This window comes from Lactuca sativa, chromosome 7, assembly GCF_002870075.4.
Source record: "Lactuca sativa cultivar Salinas chromosome 7, Lsat_Salinas_v11, whole genome shotgun sequence".
NCBI classification, from domain to species: domain Eukaryota; kingdom Viridiplantae; phylum Streptophyta; class Magnoliopsida; order Asterales; family Asteraceae; genus Lactuca; species Lactuca sativa.
In genome coordinates this window covers 175842138-175866224 of record NC_056629.2, presented here as the reverse complement: position 1 = coordinate 175866224, position 24087 = coordinate 175842138, and the positions used below count along the sequence as shown (strand labels likewise).

At 32.0% G+C, this 24087-nt stretch overlaps 2 protein-coding genes across 3 annotated transcripts; both read left to right on the top strand.

Moving 5' to 3' along the window:
* The first annotated feature begins 2586 nt into the window (after window positions 1-2586).
* LOC111892762 (uncharacterized) lies at window positions 2587-5708 on the top strand. The gene is made up of 8 exons (XM_023888818.3): window positions 2587-2882; window positions 3355-3482; window positions 3580-3636; window positions 3719-3811; window positions 3893-3971; window positions 4055-4179; window positions 4274-4417; window positions 5270-5708. Exons 2-8 carry the CDS (start codon window positions 3357-3359, stop codon window positions 5507-5509), a joined length of 864 nt encoding a protein of 287 aa, XP_023744586.1. The 5' UTR covers window positions 2587-2882; window positions 3355-3356; the 3' UTR covers window positions 5510-5708.
* A 7245-nt stretch (window positions 5709-12953) lies between these two features.
* LOC111892752 (uncharacterized) lies at window positions 12954-15870 on the top strand. 2 transcript variants are annotated; one of them, XM_042896240.2, is made up of 3 exons: window positions 12954-13228; window positions 13335-13512; window positions 13731-15870. In XM_042896240.2, exon 3 carries the CDS (start codon window positions 13778-13780, stop codon window positions 15671-15673), a length of 1896 nt encoding a protein of 631 aa, XP_042752174.1. In that variant the 5' UTR covers window positions 12954-13228; window positions 13335-13512; window positions 13731-13777; the 3' UTR covers window positions 15674-15870. The 2 variants fall into 2 exon arrangements, with proteins under 2 accessions (XP_042752174.1, XP_023744574.1); XM_023888806.3 differs by lacking the exon at window positions 13335-13512 and having other exon boundaries at window positions 12955-13228.
* Window positions 15871-24087: the final 8217 nt, after the last annotated feature.

Sequence of the window (24087 nt, the reverse complement as noted above, 5' to 3'; positions counted from 1 at the left end):
TAGCTATATTGTGTGTTCTTTCTCTGTCTAGCATGTATGTATTGTAATGTTCTGCGTGTACTAGCTGTATTGTGTGTTCTTTCTCTATCTAGCAAGTATTGAAATGTACTGTGTGTACTAGCTGTATTGTGTTTTTTCTCTATCTAGCAAGTATTGACTCATGAATGAACTGACTCATTGTATGTTTTTTTGTTCTAGTAATAGTATTAGTAACTTCCTAAACTACGCCTATCGTAGTTTACTAGTAATATGACTTGTATGTATGAACATGAATGTATACCCTTGCCACCCAAGGGTATTGAAATGATTGATAGAAATTTTATGTCTATATATGTATACATAATATATAACTAATATTTAGACGAGCTTCGGACGATTAACCGATGCCCTAAAGCCACATCCAAACAAGGAAAAGGAGATAAAGCGAGCTAGCCTTCCTAAGTCCTTTAAACAATACTTGTATAACTATACATCCATAGGCATGCATTTGACAATATAAAAGTATAAAAAGAGTTTAAGTAAAAGTATTTGACAAGTAAAAGAGTTTGTAAAATAGTTTGAAGCAAGACAGTTTGATAACACAGTTTGAAAAGTAAGAAATCATTTGTTTGGTAGTTATTAATCACATGTGATTGATATAATAATTATAATTCTTCAACTTGTATCCCCCCCCCCCCCCCTAAAAGTATTTAAAAACATTTAAAAGGTTAAATAAGGGGGTATGAACTCACTTGTAGTGAGTGGTATGGATGAACTGATGAAACAGGATTGCTAGGTGTCAAGTGAAGACTTGAGCACACACAAGGATCCTAGTTAACATATAATGACACATATATGTATCCAATTAGTCTTTAAACAACTAATTAACAAAATTAAGACAACCTAGGGCATGTTAAACATCTTGTATAAGTGTTATAAGTCCTAAGGATTGCATCTAAGTGTTGTAGGACAATGCTATTGAGTTTAGGGTTCAAGGGAACCCCTTATATGAATTTACGGTTTTGTGACCATAACCCATTGAGTTTACGGTCGTAAACTCATTCTTCTTTGACCATGCGTTGTTTTGAAGCTCTACAAGTCTTTAGAAGCATTTCCACTTGAAGTATAAGTCTATGGAAGGGATTAGGGCACCATTTCACTCCTAAGTGGAGTTTACGGTCCTTAGACCATTTTCCTTTGGGCTTACGGTCGTAAAACCCTATGGTTTATGGTCTTTTTGATGTTTTCAAGTGCTAAGCTCATCAAGGAAAGGATCTATGCTAGTTTCCAAGTCTTAGAAGGGACTAGGGCACACTTTGACACCCTTTTTAGGGTTTATGGTTCAAGAACATCTTAGACCGTAAACACCTTGATCTTGGTGATTCTTGGGTGATTTCTTGATATATGGAAGTGTAACAAGCCTTAAGATACTCTAGGATAAAAGTACTTACAAGATAGAGGCTTGAAAAGGTGCTAAAAGTCCAAGAACACTAGTGTGTGTTCTTGGTGAAACTTGAAGATCTAATCTTTTGGAATGATTTCACAGATGAAAGTGTGTTAGATCACTAGATTAAGTAATATATCAACTTAATAGGGCTAGAAACACTTACAAGTTGAAGATCAAGGAGGAAAAGTCGGATGCTACTTGAGAGGATTTGAGTTCTAGCTTTGAAATGATGAAAAAGTGTGAAAAATGGCTAAGTGTCATATATATATATATATATATATATATATATATATATATATATATATATATATATATATATAGTCATTAGGGTTTACGGTTCAAATACCATTTGGGCCGTAAACTCCAAACTCTTGGAGTTTTTGGAACTCTATTGTTGCACAATAAACCCTAGGGCATCCTCTCTCCTGGTATCTCCCGAAATACTAACTTAAAAAGACTCAAACTTATTCCAAAAAACTTGAAAGTTAGCAGAAACTGTTCTGACTTCTATTGAATTGAAATGTTGTACATAATAGAAATTTCGGGTTGTCACATATCAATCGATCACATATAATACGGTTTTTATTTTAACTTTCATGCATTAACTTAATAAAATAAACATACCTGCTTATTTTTATGTATGTGATGATATAAATTCAAGTTTCTTTACGTTTTGATGTAAATTTTGTGTACGTTTTTGTGATTATTTTTCTGTACCTTTCCTACGTATGAGTTTGGTTATATATATAATACATTTTCATACGACGATATAAAATGAAGTTATTTATGATACCACCCTGCTATATTAATCTACCAACATATACAATATTGTCTAACTTTTATCAATACAATCGTCAAAATTCAACTTAAACCCATTACGCCGCTGTAACGTGCGGATGGTAAAAACCTAGTTAAAGGCTAAATGTATACACTGAAAAATATATTATACTATTAAGTTATTTTTTCGGTTTTAAGATCGAGTAACCGGTTATAATGACCGAACGTAAAAAAAAAAAACAAATTAAATGGTCAGAGAATATTATTTTTTAAGTCATTGTTACTTTTAAAAAAGAAACTAATGCAACCGACAAGTTCCAATTGCAATGCACTGGAACGAATTTTGGTTTGGGTTTCTAATTTTAAATTTATATGCTTAATAAGTTGATAAAATTAGGGTTCAAAGTTAAACGGCTCTTTCATTCTTGCTTAAACCCTCGTTCCCCTCTTTCCAATTCCTCAATTTCCGGCAGCCTCGTCACCCTCTTCCCAGTTCACGCCCCTTTCCATTTCTAGGGTTCACGCAGACACGCACAGAGCCACTGGCTATTCTGCAATCGCCTCTTGTCCCACAGTCGCCACTTGCAGATAACTTCTCTGTTCAACTTAAGGCCTCTCGGTTGCACACTCGCCACAGTTTGATTTGAAGAGATTCTATAAGCAATAATTAAAGACCACGGTAACAATTTTAAACGATCTGTTTTTCTTTTCTTTTGAACGTTTTTGAGATTAAGATGAAGATGTAAATTCTTTTCCCTATTGGTTTAAGTGTCAATAATATGATGGCAACAATGTATTAGCTCATCCATAGCTCCCATGGTTACAGAACCCTAGTTCCTCATTTCTTGTCGGAATTCGATTGTGCCCTTTACTCACCAGTGACCATTCGGTTGATGTTGTTACCTTATGTTCCATAATCTTTTGTTCCATCTTTTGATATGTGATTCATGTTTCATAGCTGCATTCATATTTACATATCCTTTGGAAATGTAACTAACAGAGTTAGATCGATTTATGACAAATTACTTGATGCATTGCATATATTTCTTGCTACTCTGAACTGTTAATTAGGTGATTATTTGCTACTTAATTACACATGGTATCAAATTTGATGCTAAAAACCTGTTTTTTCTTTCATTACCCTTATACAGGAATGGTGGGACTATCTGTTGGAGAGAAGCATTTTATACAGGGAGGAATTGCTCAAGACCTTCGTACAGATGGGCGTAAAAGATTAACTTATCGCCCCATATCTGTTGAAACTGGAGTCATTGCTCAGGCAAAAACCTTTTCAAATTCTTTTTTATTCAATAACATTTCCCAATTTTTAATAAAAACACTTAGTTTATGTTCTTAATGAGCTTAATTAATGACAGGCAAATGGTTCAGCAAGAGTAAAGATGGGTAAAACTGAAGTCATAGCTAGTGTGAAGGTATCTTTTGGCCCTTCTTCTTCAGGGATATAAATGTAAATTCATGCATGTTTGTTGATCTTTATGACCTACATGATTGCAGGCTGAATTAGGAAGACCAAATTCTTCAGCCCCTGACAAAGGAAAAGTTTCCATATACATCGATTGCAGTCCTACAGCAGCACCACAATACGAGGTTCAAAATGGTTTACTTTTGGTCCTCCAACTTTCTTTGAATACACACAATTTACCCTTACAAAAGTTCCTACCTTTTTAGGGAAGAGGAGGCGAAGAATTGTCAATGGAACTCTCTGCAGCCTTGCGACAATGTCTTCTGGGTGGTAAAACTGGAGCAGGTATGTAATGTAGTTGAAAACAAAAGAAGCATGTCAAATGACCATTTTACCCTTTCATCTTACAAAGAATGTTTATATTACAGGAGCTGGAATTAATCTTTCATCTTTGTCAATAGTGGATGGGAAAGTGTGCTGGGATTTATACATTGATGGTCTTGTGATAAATATAGATGGAAATATACTCGATGCCTTAGGTGCTGCTATCAAGGTAAATATTATTTATTTCTAACATCATATACTTTTCTTTTTTCTTTTTAATACCAAAAAAAAATCTTACTTTATTATTATTTATTCGATGAAAGGCTGCTTTAAGCAACACAGGTATCCCAAAAGTCAATGTTGCTTCAACTGCTCCTTCTGATGAACAACCAGAAGTTGATGTGAGTGATGAAGAGTTTCTACAATTTGACACAACTGCAGTTCCTGTCATAGTTACTTTAACTAAGGTATGCAGTAATCAAAGAGGGAATGGAATTAAAGCATTACAGTGTAATGTGAAAGTTATGGTTGTTTTCCACGTTGGAATGGAATGGAATGATATATTATAATTATCAATTACTTTGATTATCTATATTACTTTCAATAACAAGATTTTTCTTTTTCTTTTTGAAATATTCTTCAAAAAGTAAATAAAGGTATTTTACAATTGTAATTCTTTTTCGAGATTTCATGGGTATTAAACTTTTTATTTTTGTAAATATAATTTAGAGTAAATTGCAAAATCGGTCCCTGTGGTATCCCAAAAAGTGAAGTACGAGTCCATTTTTTTTTTTCATTTGCATGATCAGTCCAAAATTGAAATTTCCATGCAGATTTGGTCCTTGTATCCCAAAAAGTGCAGTTCGAGTCTTTTTTTAGACAGACAGTTAACTCAAGGGACCAGCTTTGTAATTTGTTAAATACATGAACTGTTTCTGTCAAAAAATCTGCACAGGGACCTTTTCTGTAAGTTACAGGGACAATTTTTGTAATTTGTTTTCTACACAGGGACCAAACCTGCCAACATACAAAAGTATTAAACACATGGATCCTTTCTATAATAAAAATCTGCACAGGGACCTTTTCTGTAAATTAGAGGGACAGTTTTTTGTAATTTATTTTCTACATAGGGACCAAACATGCCAAGATACAAAACTGTTGCTAATTAGATGTATATAATTGTACATGACAAAGATGTTTGAGTGAATCATTCTTTTCAAACATGACAATGGAATGTAATGATTGATTCCATTCCTTTGTGACTCCATTCCATAGTTTGGGGTGTTTATGAATTTAATTAAACTTTTGATGTATTGTAGGTTGGGAGGCATTATATAGTGGATGCAACTTCAGAGGAGGAATCAGAAATGAGTTCAGCAGTTTCGGTTTCGGTCAACAGACAAGGACTGATTTGTGGGTTGACCAAAAGAGGTGGGGCCGGTTTGGATCCGAGTGTTGTACTTGATATGATATCGGTTGGAAAACATGTGAGTGAGCAGTTGATGAACAAATTGGATTCTGAAATTGCTGCAGCTGAAGCAACCATGGAAGAGGAGTGACTCATCATGATCATGTTTTTAATGGATGTAAAGAGATTAGAGAGAGAGAGAGAGAGAGGTGTTATTGTGTTGATTATTTTGATAGTTTTGGTTAGAAGAACGTTTTATGAGAGGTTAAAAATGACATTTTGATGTAACGTGTTATAAATGATGATATGGGTAGTTATGTTTTAATTTGAAACTAGGGAGATGTTTTGGATGTGTGTTTTGAAAGTTGTTACTATGGTTTTATCATTTATGGTAGTGAGTTAGATCATTATTTGTTTGATGGAAGTTACTATTGTTGGATAGTTTTTGACTTTTTGTACTTTGAGTATTCGGTTTTCTTGTAGTGTTGGATTAGCTACTTTACCAATCTTTTTGATTTGGCATCGAAGATTGGGAAGGAGACCAATCCCGAAGTGCAATACCTAAGGATGACATTTGGGACAATCTGAAAATACGGTTTGAATTTATGATTTTTTGTAAAGGATAGGGACCGAATTTGTAACTTACTCTATAAGTTACTTGGTATCCCTTAAAAAGTTTAAGCTTTTATTCGACATATCTAATTATCTATTACAAAATTCAATGAACATTATCAAGTTCAAAACGTTATTCGATTTACATCGAAAAATATCAAAATGTTATTTTATATATATCATAAAGTTTAAGGCTTTGTTCGATATACATAAATAAAAAAAAATAAAAAAAAAAAGTTCAAAGCTTCACTAGATATACATCTTAATAGTTTCATTTAATCATGTCGTAAAGTTAAATTCTCTTTATTAAATATACATCAAAAGTCCAAAGCTTCATTTAACATCACGAAGTCACAACTCTATTGGATATGCATAATAATGAAAAGGTTAAAGCTTTATTCGATAAACATCATAAAGTTCAAAGCTTTTGTTCGATATACGTTACAAAGTTTTAAGTTTTATTATTTCATATACATTAGATGTGAGACCCATGTATTATATGAGTTTATTTTAAAAAAATTAAATATGAAATTTTAACAATTTGAAAGTTTGAATTTATATAAAAAATAAGAAAATTTTTGAATTATTAAAATTAATGAGACTTTAATGTATTGAATACATTATATATAAACTCTTTCTAATAAATACCTTACATATTAAATGTAGAATTTTAATTTAATAAATGAAAAATACAATAAAATGACAAGTGGAAAATAGAAAATTTAAAAATAATAGAAAATGCCATGTGTCCAAATGAAGGAGAAGAGGACATGTGACAAAAAACTTTCATTTATTAGAGTAGATTAGAAAGTTCAAAACTTTATTCGATATATATCACAAAATCACAACTTTATCTACTCTAATAAATGAACGTTTTTTTGCCACATGTCATCTTCTCCTTTATTTGGACACATGACATTTTTTTAAAAATTTTAAAATTTCTATTTTCCACTTGTTATTTTATTATATTTTTCATTTTATTAAATTAAAATTCCACATTTAATATATAAGGTAATATATATATATATATATATATATATATATATATATATATATATATATATATATATATATATATATATATATATATATATATATATAAGGTTTTTATTAGAAATGGTTTATATATGTAATGTATCAAATACATTAAAGCCTTATTAATTTTAATAATTCAAAAAATCTCTTATTTTTCTTATAAATTCAAACTTTTCAAATTGTTAAAATTTTATATTTTTTTTAAATAAACCCATGTAATACATGGGTCTCACACCTAGTTTGATATATATCACAGATATACATCATAAAGTTCAAGGCAGACTTTCATCCACATACATTACAAAGTTAAAAGGTTTATTCCATATACATTAAAAAGTCAGCATATACATCCTAAAGGTCATAACTCTATTTTATATACATCATAAAGTTCAAGGCTTTGTTCCATATACATAAAAAGTTCAAAGCTTCATTAAATATACATAAAAAAGTAAAGTTCAAATTTTTTTTATTCAGTATAATACATCACAAAATTAGAGCTTCGTTCAGTATACATCAAAAAGTCAATTTTATTTGATATACATTGCAAAGTTCAAAACGTTATTTGATATACATCAAAAAGTTCAAAACTTTATTCAATATACACCGTGAAATTTAAAGTTTATTCGATCACATTATAAAGTTCAAAGTTTTATTCAACATACATCACAATAAAATTTGAAGTTTTATTTGGTTTTCAATATACATAACAAAGCTCCAAACTTTATTCGATATCACAAAATTCATAGTTTTATTTGATATACATCACAATGCTTACTCAATAGTCAATATACATCAAAAAGTTCATAGTTTCATTTGATATACATCACAATGTTCAAAGCTTTATTCGTTAGACATCATAAATTTCAAAACTTTACTCGATATACATCACAAAGATCAAACCATTATTCGATATACACCACAAAGTTCAAACTTTTATTCGTATGCATTGTTAGATTCATAGATAATGATTTTGACTTTCTCATAATGTCTATGTCCAAAACGCCGACCATCCACATCTTTCAACAGATACATAACTTGATAGCTACTCTATCTTTCCAAACTTTCGAAAACCCTTTACACATCTCACTCAAACAACCAAATCAGACTCACTAGGCCTCTCTAAAATCTCTTTAAAAACACTAAACACCCCATCTGAATCATGATTCTTCAGTAAAGAAAAAATTAACATCTTCATTGTATCTTAATTTGGATGACAATCACTCTTCACCATGCTTTTGTATAGTTGAAAAGCTTGATCTGGGTTCCTTTGGGCACATTATCCTCTTTTTAGGGCAACATGCGTCGAAGAATTTGGTACTAATTTCTTTTTACCAAGTTCTTTTAACCAAGTAAACAACTTTCTTGGTTTTCCATTCGTTAAAAAGTCCCTAACAAAAATGTATTATAATTCAAAATATCAGCTTCGACCCATTCTTGAACTGCTTCATGCGTACATACACTTTGAAAATTGCATCGAATAGCATCGACGAGCTCAGAATGGAGGTGTACACTACAAGAACCGACGATCTTCTTCAAAACAGATTCAACAGACACAAATTTACGGTTCTTGGTGAGGATATGGAGAATGATTGAATTCCTTTCAAGGGTGAGTAAATTAGGGTTGTAAAGTTCAACCCATTTGAAGAATTTGGGGGAAATGGTGTAATTTTTTTAAGCTTTAATAGAGTGTCTTCACTAAATGAATCAAATTTGGTTACTAATTTATTTAGCTTAGCCCAATCAGAGTAAAGAGTAAAGAATATGACTATGAACTACATTAACATAATCAAGATATAAAAATATATACTTTAAAATGACATAAAAAACAAATTTCAAAACCGAAAATAAGTCGTATATGATATGTCATACCGTAACAAAATTTTATCATTATGTAAATAAGAATGACCCGGTCTTAGTGATATAATCAACTATACACCAATAATTATGTAATAACTAGGCGAAAACTCGCGTGTTATGCATGAATAAAACTATGGTGATTAAAATGGACAAATATAATCCACCGATTACAATACTATAGTTATGTTATTGATACATATATGGTATTAGAAATATTTAAATCGTTGTTATAGTTTAGATTTAATAACTTTTATACTAATCATTTCATCAAATTGTTTCTTACTAATATTTTGTTATTCTTTATATGTTATTAATGATATCCATCACTTCATATCAAACATTTTTGGATGCTAGTTTTGTTGATAAATTATAAAACAACAACAAAAGATAAGTTGCAAATGAAAAATAAAAAATTAAGAAACAATATTAAAATGAAAAACAAAAAAAATACACTTAATAATAGAACAACAACAAAGATAAGTTTCAGTTAGAAATTAGAGAATGAGAAACAATTTAAAATGACAAATAAAAACTTAAACTATAATAATAGAAAACAATATATAAAAAACAAAAGAAGTTTAAAATAAAGAAAGAAATAGAACGAAACTAATAATAATAATCTATTTAATGAAAATGTCTATCAAACAACCTTATCATTTTTCATGTTCTATCCCATGAAGTAAACTTTGTGTCTTCTTATCTCTTTTTCCCCAATCTTAATCCTGAAATCCTAACAATCTAATATGAACCCATGAAATATATATATATATATATATATATATATATATATATATATATATATATATATATATATATATAGAGAGAGAGAGAGAGAGAGAGAGAGAGAAATTAAATATTCTCCTACTTTTTTTTCCTACAAATCATTCTACCCAATTATATAGTGACATGTGTAACATTTAATGCTCATTTAATGATATTTTAATATACTAATATGACACATGTCATCATTTAATTGAGTAGGAGGATTTGTAGGAAAAAAAGTAGGAAAATATTTAATTCCTCATATATATATATATATATATATATATATATATATATATATATATATATATATATATATATACACACACACACACTCTAAATCAACCCATTAATATACCATAAGTTACAAAAACTTTTGAGTTATAATACAATTATAGAAGATTTATTGATATGTAGTAATTAGATGATAAGTTGAAATTTTATAAGTTTCAAATGAATATGATTAAAGTATTTTGTCATCTTCTCTCGTTACTAGACCCTCTAGACAATTATCTTTTTCTCGTGGCGGCAATAGTGGTGGACGTGGCAGACTTGATGACAGAGGAAACCGAGGCAGAAGGAAAGGTGGAAGAGTTGGCTAGAATGAAGGACACTCCAGTTCTGGATTTGGTCATGTTGGTCAACCTGCAACTTTTGGTTGGTGGGGTATCGGTGGTACCCACTCGCCGACTCCATGGGCTTGTCTTCATCTCCTTAGTAGATTGGTCAGCTCTTGTTGCCTCCCATCACCAATCAGTGACCCAACAACCCTCCTAGCCTATCACATCTTCGTAGCCTCGTTAATCTAGGTCGAGCCAACTTCCTCATCAGGCTTATGCATCTTCGACTCAACAACAACTCACTCCTCCTTGGCTTGGTTTGGTCCACCTGCTTCATCTCAACAACAATGTTAGTCCACTGCTCTCATATAATTATTTAATGTTATGTCGTTAAATAACCCAAGCAATGACAATTGGTACATGGACATTGGCCCACAACTCACCTTCACGCAGAAGCAGGTATTCTTAAAATCTTTAGTGATCGCATGTATTGTTCTTTTGTATTAGTTGATGATGGATCTATATCTGTTGTAAGTAATATGGTCGATACTAGCCTTTCTTTCTCTAATCTATATCATCCTCTTTCATTGAAGAATTCATCATTACTCTCAATATAATTAAAAACCTTATTTATGTGCATCACTTTATTAATGACAATTCATGTAGCATTAAATTTAATCATTTTGTTTTTTCTATGAAGAATCTTCAAACCAAACAAACCCTCTTGCAATGTAACAATACATGAGATCTCTACTTGGAGAATGTCCATCTCAATATGAAATCGATATACACGTCTCCGAATTCGATGACCATAAAGTTTCATTAGAATGACGAATGTCCATCTCATTAATGCAAAAAACTCCCTCCATATCATATGTATGGACAAAATATGCATTATCGGACTCTGACTCTTCACAAGTATTATCATCCCTATAAATCAACTCATCATCGTTAGTTTCATCTTCTTCTTTATCTTTGAAACCAAGGAACCATCCAGCCACTTCTTTAACTCTAACAATGAACTAAGTTTCATCAATAGACATATGTAATTCTTCATAAATAAACCCCTTCTTGTCTGTCCCTATACTCAAAGTGTTGGTGAACAAATTGACCCCAAAATCATTATCCATGTAGACAATAAAATCCCATTTATTGGCAATGGACTGAAAATTCTTCTTAATTTAAGAATGGATAGGTAACCCTTCAATATCAATCCAAATCAACCTTTCTTTGGAAAAAAAATCATGAGACCAAGAGTTCAATTCCTTAAACTATGATTTTACAACCTTGTTTTGACAAAAATTATAACAAGCACAATCTATCGAAAATTCGAACATTACCTACATCTATCCAATATATTGAAGTTCAACATCAAGGAAACCTTCACTTTTTCACATATTTAAGAGCACACACAAAGTAGTAAATTCTTACACACATCCAAATAACACCTTATTAACTTCACCATCTTCAACAATAAAATACACGACCTTAAGATGAATCGGTTCAACACCCGGTTTAACAACACCGACTTGATATAACCACCCACCACATCCGACTCATAAGAGTGCTTCCTAAGATGTTCATAAAAAGGTTTAGGGTTTTCAACATTTGGCTTCACAACCGGTCTGTTTCAAAACTAGTTTAGGTTAATGACAACAACCCTATTTGTCCTTCAAAATTTAGCTACAAATGTAAAAAGTTTATAATTACCAATCCAAATTGTGCAAAGGTTTTTAATGAGTGCTCCTCATCAATAACATGAATAAAATTTTACAAAATCCAAATTTTTTCACAATATTAACAATTTCTAGGAAATAAAGACATCCAAAACAAACCCATCTTTTCACATAATCGTCTCAAAGCCATGTAAATTATAATCAATGTTACTTGGAAAATTCGTTACGTAGACATTTGTATAAAATCTGCTTACTCCCTCGGTGAGTGAAATGTTGTGTATAGCCAATACGATCGATCATGATACCTTTCTCTTGTTGTGGTGCAATTCGATCGAACACATTTTTTTTCCTATCAACAACCCACCACTGCACCATTAAACCCTAAAAAACAAATAAGTTACTTGACAAAATACACAAGAAAATATAATGGAGATGAAGATCTAATCAAGTCCTAGGAACAACATTAATCAATCGGATTATTGGCTGCCATATATAAATCTTTTATATTATGAAACTTTTTTATTTTAATTTTTGGTTGTTAAATAATATTTATATTAATAAAATTAAAAAATTTAATATTATAAAAATTAATATTAAGTGTTGAAAAATAAAGAGCAATATAATTGAGACTAAATGAGACATAAATTGATTGGGCATTGACCATTCCTATAGACTAAGGCTACAACAAATTTGCAACAAGGCAACAAATAATTGTGAGTGAAGTGAATCTAGGAAAGTAGGAACTAGGAAGTAGTAGTACGGCCCAGGGTCGATTGTCGATTGTCGAATGTGGTTTGGTCCCAAAGATTCGGGTCAAAATGGGTCCATCTCCTTTAACCAATCAAATACAACCAAAGCTAAGGTGGGTGCGCATCACACACACCTGCGCACTTTTACTCTCTCCTTTATTAAATTAATAAATACTTAGCTTAAAACTTTTGCTCCCTTTATTATATAAAAAAATAAAAATTTTATCACATTACACATATATTATTTATTTATATATATTTTTTATTAATATTTTAAACCTTACATTTTTTGTGGTCGGCTATTTGACGGAATCTCCGATTTCTTCCTCCGCCGTTATAATGTAATTCGACAGTTGCCTATTTTATTGCCCTTTAATTATGCATCTATTCGAAACCCTAATCCTAAATTTCAGTATATAAATATAGTTAAATACTCGCCCTTTTTTATATGTGTATATATATTTAAAGTTGATGTTTTTGATTTTTTATTTTTCACTTTCAAGATTTACAACAAAGTTAGCGTCTTTCATTTATCCGAGATCTGAAGCAAACTGGGCACGAATCCACCGACTGATTTGAGATCTTGGTACTGTTCAATTGCTTCTGGATGCGGATCTAGGTAAGTTTTACTTCAGTTTTCTGCTTAGATACTGTGTATGTAAAAGTAAATAAATCGTTTTTAGGGTTTTCAATCTCTCCCAATTCCATATTTTTCTTCATTTCAGATGCGATCTTAGCGTTTACTTCAAAATTATGTTCGCATTTTCGTCTGTTTTCATCTGTTTGTGAGTTTTGAGTTTGGACTACTATCAAATTCAGTCCAAGTTGAAATCTTGTTGACGAGTATGAACTTTCCCAAAATGGCAATTGCATTTCATTTGGGGGAAATTAGTTGGGAATTCGGTAATTAACCTTATTACAACCTGTGTTTTTCAGTTTAGGCTTAGATTGAAAATTGAAGCTTCAATATATCATTTCTCTTCATTACTAGATCGAAATATCCCAATTGTTACTTAATACATGTTTCGCGAATGTAATGCGATCTTAATCTACGAACTTTTTATCTTTTTTGCTAGATTTTTCGTTCTTTCATCATCTTTCGAGTTATCATTCTCTTGCAGATATGTAGATTTCTTGTAATCAAGCACACAGAGTTCGTCATTTTCAGATGGGATCAAACATAGAAGAAGCTCTTATAGCAAAAGAGAACGCAGAAAAGCTATTCACAGTAAAAGACTTCACAGGTGCCAAACACTACGCCTTAAAAGCTCAAGCAATATGCCCACAACTCGAGGGCATCTCCCAAATGGTCGCCACTTTTGAAATATACGCAGCAACTGTCACAAAAATAAACGGTGAAATCGATTTATACTCTGTTCTTGGATTACACCCTTCTTCAGACAAATCATCACTCAAGAAACAATACAAGAAAATGGCTGTTCTTCTTCACCCTGATAAGAACAAAACCATGGGAGCAGATGAAGCTTTCAAACTCGTTTCAGAAGCATGGAGTGTTCTTTCTGACAACACAAAAAGAAACCTGTACGATGTCAGAAGAAATAAACACTTAACCACTTCAGCTTCAAGACTTGACACATTCTGGACAGTTTGCACTTCATGTCGTGTCCAATATGAATATTTAAGAAAATACGTGAATAAAAGACTTTCATGTAAGAATTGTCGTGGGGTTTTTGTAGCTGTTGAAACAGGAGCTGCCCCTGTGACTTATTGCCCTTGGTCTTACACAACAACAACTGAAAATGGATATGGAAATCATTCTTCATATAATGATTATAATAATCCTCCTCCTCCTGCTACTTATATACAAAATTCATCAGTATCTTTTTCAGGCGATGGGTCCTCAGGGTTTCATTCAGAATACACCAAAAATCTGTCCTTTCAATGGAATATGTCCTCTGGCGCGTTGACTAGTCAAGACCCCAATCTTGTTCATAAACCAAACGGAAGGGCAAAATCGTCCACAAAGTCAAATCATTTAAATCATTCGAATTGTGAAATCCCTGTTGTTAGGCTTGGAAGGCCTCCGAAAAAGAGAAAGACGGAAGACATGATACAAAATCTCAATACAAACGGTGAAAAAATGTTATATAAAACAGATGCTGACGTGGCGTTGAGTAACGGGTATGTTAGTCAAAATGTCAATTTTGCCCCTCCTCCGGTTGTTGATGCGAGAAAGTTGTTGATTGACAAGGCAAGAAAGGTGATTCGGTTAAAGTTAGAAGAAATGAAATCGGCTTCGAAAACAATCAAGACCCTGAAGAAATCCCCAATGCCAATAACAGTCCCTGATCCAGATTTCCATGATTTTGACATGGATAGATCCGAAGAAGTGTTTAAACCCAAACAAATTTGGGCAATATACGATGAAGAAGATGGAATGCCACGTCTTTATTGTTTAATTCGCCAGGTCATCTCTTTAAAACCCTTTCAGCTTTACATAAGTTACTTAAACTCAAGAACCGATTCCGAATTCGGATCCGTGAAATGGATCGAATCGGGTTTCACAAAATCATGTGGAAGCTTCCGGGTGTTTCATTCAGACATAGTTGACCAAGTCAACATCTTTTCTCATCTTTTGGGGCGTGAAAAAGCAGGGAGAGGTGGGTGTGTGAAGATCTACCCGAAAAGTGGTGACATTTGGGCAGTGTATAGAAATTGGTCAGTTAATTGGAATCGAAAGACACCAAAAGAAGTGAGACATCAATATGAAATGGTGGAAGTTGTAGAGGATTATTCAGAAGAGCTTGGAGTTTGTGTGACTAATTTGGTTAAGTTAAAAGGTTATAAAACGGTTTATCAAAGGGATTTAATGAATGGAAGCTTCTGGATTCCAAGAAAAGAGATGTTGAGATTCAGTCATCAAGTTCCTTCGTGTTTGCTTAGAGGTCAAGCTTTGAATTTGCCAGATGGGTGTTGGGATCTTGACCCTGCTGCAACTCCTGAAGAGCTTCTAAGAGCTGCAATGGAAGCTGAAGAACAACAACAACAAGAAGAAGAAGATGAAAAGGTTGAAGATATTGATAAGATTCATAGTGTTGTATAAATTTAAACACATATAGTGATGATGTGTGTGAGAATTTTTACTTTAGGTAGATGGATGGAATGATCATGGAGGGGGATTTAAAAAAAAAAAAATCCGCGGCTGTTTAATGCTCAAATTTGTTTTAGAGGGTTTATGTGTTGGTTTTGAGCTCTACTTGTATTACCTTTTAATACTTTTAAGAATGCATCTTTTTAACATTTAAGTTTATATACGTTAATGCTATATTGTTAGTTACATATTAACATTAATGGTGGTTTGAATTTGTTGTTATGTTTGTGCTTAATCTTCAAGTTGTGTTTTGATGTATCCAAGTTTGATTAGCTTCCAAGAATCTTGGTCTCATGAATGAGGGCTTTGAACAAAGTTTAAATTTTTTATAAAATTATAGTTCGATAAGTTTTTTTATGGGTGGGGAGGATGAATATATCTTCATGGAGACTTGTTATTACATGAAAAGGGGGAAAAAGAAGCCAAAAAGTTGAAGAAAGTAAAAAAAAAAAAAGGAATTTGAATAAAGTAGCCTCTTAAAGCAGAGATAGAAGGAACATAAGTGGTCTCTTTACACTTTCACATGATTCTCAACAAATGAAGATTAAAGAAATTTACAATCTGCATATAATACAAACATATCCAACTCCTTTTACAGATAAAGAAAAAGAGAATTATGCAAGAAAAACAGTGATAGTGGATCCATTCTTTTCTTCTTCCATAAGGAATTGAGAGTATGGTAGATAAATAATTGGGCTAATAACAAATAACAAAAAATAGAAAGGTAATATATTATACAATGACTATCTTTTTAACTTTTATCATAAAATAACCAATTCAAAAACATTTTTCTTTCATGAAATTGCTTTCTCGACATATTTTTCACAAATATTCTTTTTTGAAGAAAATGACATAAACAACACAATTTCGAAACTAACAAAATTTCGAAACTTTGTCGGTCAAAACTCAAAATCTACAAAAACTTACTTTGAACAAAAAAAACTTGAAATTATATATATTTTGAAAGTTGAAACTGTGAGAGTTTCGAAACAACTTTATTAGAAAAATCAGTTTAACTATGAAAAAACTTTCAAAGTTTCAAAACAGTTTCAAATTTAGTGGTCATTTTAACGATTAACAAAAGGATGGATATGTTGTCAAATGTAATTAAAAATATTGATTATTTTTGTGATCAATGGAAATCAAGGTTCTAAATGACATGAGGCGTGACGTGGAAGCAAGGTCAAACCTCAAACTTAGAGCAATGACGTTTTTCAAGGTGTGATGTGAAGCGGCGATTTTGTATTAGTTTATATTTATATTACCACATAAATATAAATCTATATTAAATATAACTACTTTTTAGAAGTGTTATATCAATAACTAATAACAAAAAGTTAACAAAAAACACAATACGTATATTCCATGTTAGAAAAGACATAACAAAGAGCAAAAATTGTGTCTCAAACGAGAAAACACATGCCATAACATGCCATGACACGCAGCACGCCATATCACGCTTTGCCACACGACACGCCTAACAACAATGTTATGTGGCTTTTCGTAACGGCAAAGTCAAGTCTCACTCCATGGCGCGTCTTTTAGAACAATGATGGAGATATAAGCAGTAACACTCCAATACGTATATATATATATATATATATATATATATATATATATATATATAGAGAGAGAGAGAGAGAGAGAGAGAGAGAGAGAGAAAGAAAAGACACAACCAATTATACATGTATACGCAGAAAAAAATTTATATTATTATTAATGTTTCAAATAAAACTAAATTGCAAAATTTTAAGAGAAATGACCGACTAAAAATATAATATCACATACATATCTCTTATATTTTATTGATTGTATGCGAAAACATGTTAAAACGTGTATTTTTTCTGATTACTTTTGCTCGATTGTGTTCTCCATATGAAACAAAGGTCAAGAAGACAACACAGAGTGGAAATGGTCCAAGTGATCCCAGGTACCCATGAATTCTTACACTTATTATAGTGGAAATGCCATAAAGCACGAACCAAGATCCATGAGACGAAAACCAAAACCAAGACAAGTAATAACAGGACATCATCGTGGATGTTTAAGTCTAAATCGAACACTAAATAATAAAAGAATTGAAAACACCACTTGAGAAGCTTTACTTCTAGCAAAGTTGCTAAAATAGTAAAAATAAGGACTTAAAATGAAACTAAAAAGGAAGCCATGATTTTATTATATATCTTTGTCATTCGCTCCTTGCTCGTGGAGCGGCATACCGAAAAAAAGATAGGATTTGAATCGATGACTTAAGCCCTTGCGCTATTCCCCCTGATCGCATCGTAGATAGCAGTCAGAGTCAGTACACTTTCTATTCTCTTTTGAAAGTGAGATCACCATCGGCTTGTTTTGTACGATTGATTTTTTTCTCCTTAACTAATTGTGTTTTATTGTAATTAACATCAATGTCTTAGTAAAAAACACAAATATATGCAACATCATATTTGTAGTTGTTAATTTCTCTTGAAAACCCATATTTTGATATTTTCGATTGGTAACTATTACTATAAGGGATTTTTTAAACATAAAAATAATAATATAAGGTTTTTATGCATACATGTATATAAGTAGTTGTTTCTACGTATATCCCTATTTATTATATGACAAAATTTTCTAACTTTTATCACAAAATAACAAATCATTTTGCCAAACATATTTTTCTTTCATGAAATTGCTTTTTCAATATATTTTTCATGATTTTTGTTTTCAAGAAAATGACAAACATTTCAATTTCGAAACTTTGTCAGTCGAACTTGACACAAACTTATTCTCAATAAAATGATATTTGAAATTGTCAATAGCATTTCGAAACTTCCAGAGATTCGAAACAATTTTGTACAAAAAACAGTTTTACTTCAAAATTATAGGTTCTACCCTTTCAAAGTTTCAAAACAGTTCTGAATTTGTTGGTTATTTCAACAATTTACAAAAAAAAAAAAAAATTGCTATTGATCCTTTCGTGATCAATTGAGATTTAAACACTCAAAAAGAGACTATTCCAAAAGAAAAAATCAGCCCCATGCATCCACCAAATCATCCCTACATGTGTGTGGGGGCCGAGATTCCACAACAATGACTTTCTGCACATTAGAGTACTATCACATCATATTTTGTAACCCTTTCCCACTTTTTTTTTCTTTTTCTTTTTTTTTTTTGTTGTATATACATAATACATGCCATGCATACTACATACATAATAAGTGGTTGATGGGGTCTTTCTGAGTGGGCATGGGAACACCATTGTAAGTAAAGAGGGTCCCTTATGCTAGACGCAAAAGTGTGTCTGTTGTCTGTTTCAAATCGCCTTCCATAGGTCTGTTCATTTCAATCCACAAACAAAAACTTAGTTTTTACGCAGATGACTTGACACTTTGTCTTCCTGTTTCCCTTTTCGTTCTGGTCATTTGCCCCTATCTCTTTTATGAGGAGCTAGACAAACTTAAAATCTTGAAAATAACACATCCATGATTCAAACTTCAAAGTCAATTTGTCATCTTCTTCACGAATATTTTCTACCCCCTACCCCACTGCTGTTGTGGGGCCAATGTATATGCTCTTAAAGCTCGATCTACTCCACCCATGGTAGAGTCAGTATAGAGTATAGACTGTATTTCTTGTTGGTTTAGGGTTTGTGTTTAATTGTATGAAAGATGATACCAAATTCAAGATTTTGCATTCTTGCAAATGGGTATTGGTGGGAAAGTTGCAATTCGTATGTAATTAGATGTCTGAAACTGTTGTAAACAACAAAAACTAGAGGAAGACGAAGTCGAAGAGCGGAAGAGATTGCATATATAGTCATTTGAGTTTTGATGGATTTCACTCGTCTGATTTGTGTGAAATTATGAACACAATGCAGAAACATGATTGCAAAAGATATCCAAATCTAGTTGTAGTTTGTGTTGGATCATGTGAAAATTATCTTTTTTCTTTCAAGTGGTTGTCGTCTTGTCATTAAAAAAGCAAATAAAAGCATAGGATTTGACGTTGCTTGTTTATGATCGTCGTAGTAGTTTGACAATCTTTGGGTTTGACTACTTGGTTATTACCTACAAATAAATGTACACCTACTACATGTATACCTTCGATCTTCACATTTGTCATCATTTCTTATCTCTATATCTATGAAAGGATAACATTGTTTTCTTGAATATGATTATATATATGTTATCAATTTTTTTTAAAGTTAACTATTTCGTGTGTCTTTCAAATGCCAAGAAATACATACTTATTTTTTAAAAATTATTATTATTATTATTATTATTATTTTGTACGTTTACCTGCTGCCTCTTAAGTTGAATGTGTCAATTTTTTATTTCAAATTTTACACCTTTTGTTCAAATTTTAAATTTTGTTATGCATTTAATCCGAATATTAAATTTTATTATGATATCGTCAAAAATTTAGTCTAATTTAAAATTAATTTTTGTACAACACTTTTCAATACTTTATTTGAATTTTCTACTACTTTTTTATAAAGATTTTTTACTTATTTTTTTACATGTTATTCTAATCTCTTTTATAATTTTTTTATAGAAAATTTACTGCTTGTTATACTTATTTACAAAAAGAAGTTATAAACGTGTTTTATATTTTTTTAATACAATGTCTAAAACTTTGGTTATAACTTTTAAAAAAATTATACTCTCATACAATTTTAATTTAATTTCTTTTAAACAAAAGTATTTTGTAAATGTTTTAAATAAATTACTACTTTTTTATATATTTTAAATAAAAGTTTATATGTTTTTTTCTATATTTTTTAATACAACGTTTTAAACTTGTTTTACGTTTTTTCTAAAACTTTTTTATACTTTCATAGGACATATATTTAATGAGAGTATTTTGAAATGTTAGAAAAAGTATTAAAAAAACAATATAAAAAAATCTATCGAAATGTTTTTAAAATGTTGTAACACACCTTTCTAACTTTTTTATAAATATTTATAACAACTAGTAGATCTTCTAAAACAGTTGTAATTTTTTTATAAAAGAATTAAAGAAACTAAAAAAAGATTAAGAAAAAAATCTTAATAAAAAATGTAAAAAATTCTAAAAAGTTGTAGAAAAAAATAATTTGTAAACTAAACTAAATTTATGATGAATTTATAATAAACTTTAATGTTCAAATCAAATTTGTAATAAATCAGATCCAAAAGTGTAACATTGAAAAAAAATATATATGTTCAATCTGAGATGAAATGTAAACATATAAAAAAAATTAGGGGTGGCAACTTTCGACCCAACCCGTAACCCGACACTGACCCAACCCGTAACCCGACACTGACCCAACCCGAAAATAGATGAGTTTGGGTTGATATTTTTGACCCACCAACCCGTTTATTTCATGGGTTGGGTTGGGTTATATGTTTGGGTTCGCGGGTCAACCCGTCAATCCATATATATATATATATATATATATATATATATATATATATATATATATATATATATATATATATATATATATATATATATATATTACATTTAAAAAAATGATATATTTAATTATTAATAAAATTTGATTTTCATCCGTATTCGTATGTGACTAATCTGCGTTTGCGATTCGTTAATTAAAAAAAGAAAAAATACATGTCGTTATTTTTAGATACTCACAAGTCACAAATAAAGAACACATCCACTTTCTATGAATGTTTTCATTTTTCATTTTTATTTGGATGTTATTGACTTTGTAAATTATTGTTTGAAAGCTTTTTTTTATGTTAATTACTTTAATTATTTTATGAATTTATGTTGAAAAAACCTTATTTTTTAAAATGCGTTGCTTATTTATTAAACAGGTTATATGGGTTGGGTTTGACCCATTAATTTGTGAACCCGCGAACCCATATACTTAAACGGGTTATATGGGTTGGGTTGGGTTAAGGTTTCCAACCCGTTAACCTATATATTATATTGGTTGGGTTGAGTTTATGTTTTCTGACCCGCCAACCCATACCAACAGTGAGGAGACTCACCTTGCACTACTGAAGACTAGTTGAACACTTCTTACTGCTATCAGGCGACTCCTGAACCGATGATCCTTCGGCTCCCCGAACTATTAATACCCAAAACAACACTTAGACCACAATACCCTCAAAAGTCAAACCAGGTCAAACTTTGTCAAATTCAACGGTCAAAGTCAACGCTCCGAGTTGAATTCAACTCGCCGAGTTGACTCATCAACTCGTCGAGTCTCACAATTCACAGGTTACTTTTGGACTTCGATCCTACTTGTCGAGTTCTCCTTGAACTCGTCGAGTACGCCTTCAACACGTTGGGACACTTCTTCATCTGACTCGCCGAGTTCTCCTTTGAACTCGTCGAGTCCACCTTCATAAATTAGGAAGATTGCCTTGAACTCGTCGAGTACGATGATCTTCAGGTCCACTGTGAACCCAAACTAACTGAGTCCCTTACTAACTCAACTCATACCTGCTAGCAGAAGGGTTTTGGGCAAGGAAACGACCTGACTCGCCAAGTCCTATAAGTAACTCGCCGAGTCACTCTATGTCGAAATCTATTCATATGATTTCAGTCGAGCACAAAGCATCCAGGACTCAGATCTAACCTTCTAGGGTCGGAATAACACGCAAAGCTACTGCCTTTACATCCATGCATTGCCCTTTTTGCTCAAAAGGCCATAACAACCTCTTAAACTTTGCACTGGGAGTTCTAATGGCATAAAGCTTCCACCTTTATGCCTTAACTATCCACAATACTCTCAGATCTGAAAGGATCTTGCTTGGGGACGTCCAAATCCCACAAGCACCCATTCATGGACCAAAATCTTCATAAAAGGGACAATAAAGAGATCTATTAAATCAAAAGCCAACATGAAGACTTGATTACCAAGAAATGCAGCCACTGGAGTGTATCTTCTGGACCTACTTCCTCCTTCTTGAACCTCCAACTTCCTTCTTCTCCTTCTTCCTCTTCAAGAGTACACAAATCACACAAAGGTGGCTCAAATAGTCACAAGGTGCACTAGGGTTTCGTGGGTGAGGGTTTGGGGTCTAGAGGCTGAAGGAATGAGAATATGATGCTTAAATAGGACAACAAGTCCCGAAATTAGGGTTTCCCAACCCAAGTCAGAATCGCCAAGTCGGCCACTTAATCCGTGACACGGAACTCGCTCCTACTCGTCAAGTTCCTCCCTGGACTCGACGAGTAGACCTATTGACTTGGGGTTTTTCCTTTCCTTTCTTGACCTTCTAAATTCGGGGTGTTATAGACTTCATTTCTATAAAGTTATCTTGTAACAATCTCCAATAGAGCACTTTGTAATTTCATTGGCAAAGTCTTTGTGACTTTGGTGCTATGACATTACAAAATGATCTATACATAAAATGTTAGAATCTAACATATTCTAACAGTGGCAAGAATTTGGTATTCTTACACTTGTAATAAGGATTAGAAATTATGAAATGAGCATCATTGGAAATGTGTACAATTAATCTATTTCACAAAGTAAGGACCATTAGTAAACATAGTGTGCATGCTTGGAGCATGGGACAACTATTGTTATAATTCAAGTATTAAGTTGATTATCCGAAACATTATACAATGAATAATGTGTAATTAATATGGTGATTAAATAATAAGTTTTTTATTTATACTCAAAAGTTTTAAGACCATATTAGATTTGATTTTCCTTGTGTTTCACTTTGCATGTTTTCACTTCCCAAATAACTAGGTTATTCAAACATCCATAGTTAATCATACTTTGGAAGTAGGTAATGAGGTAAGATTGTCATGAATCTGAATGTAGTTTGTCTAATGCATTTAGACATAGCAAAAGTCTGTTGCAGTGTTCATGAGTGTTCCTGAAATAAGATTTGAGTATTGGAATAAAGCCACGATCACGTGAATCACTTCATGGATTTTATCACGGGTGATTGTGAGATGATAATATCCTATATTCTTGAAACGAAGAGATATGATTTGTTGTTTGCGATTCGGTTGCACATTGATAATGCGTAAATGCATCAATAACTTGATGTTATAAAACGTATTGTTGTGTGTGATTTGATGAGTAAATAGTGCAAGCATATGAGTCAATGTTTATCCATTCCTTTTACCCAAAGTGGGATAAAAGCAATATATGTGGGCCCCTCGATGATTTAGTGATGACACCCTAAGCGCTTGGCCAAGCCTGGACTAAGTTGATGTGTTCAACTGAAATCTACTGTCAATCGTCTTAAATCGGTGATGGTGTGCCTAGGGCAGCACAACAGAGTTGCATCCAATCCCTAGAACCGGGCACACCAGCCAGATCCAGCCCAGCAGGCTCAGAGCCCGCTAGCACCCCCGGGAGCGGAACGCCCAGGCGAAAGGCTCGTGCCCGCTAAGTGACGCTCTTCGCT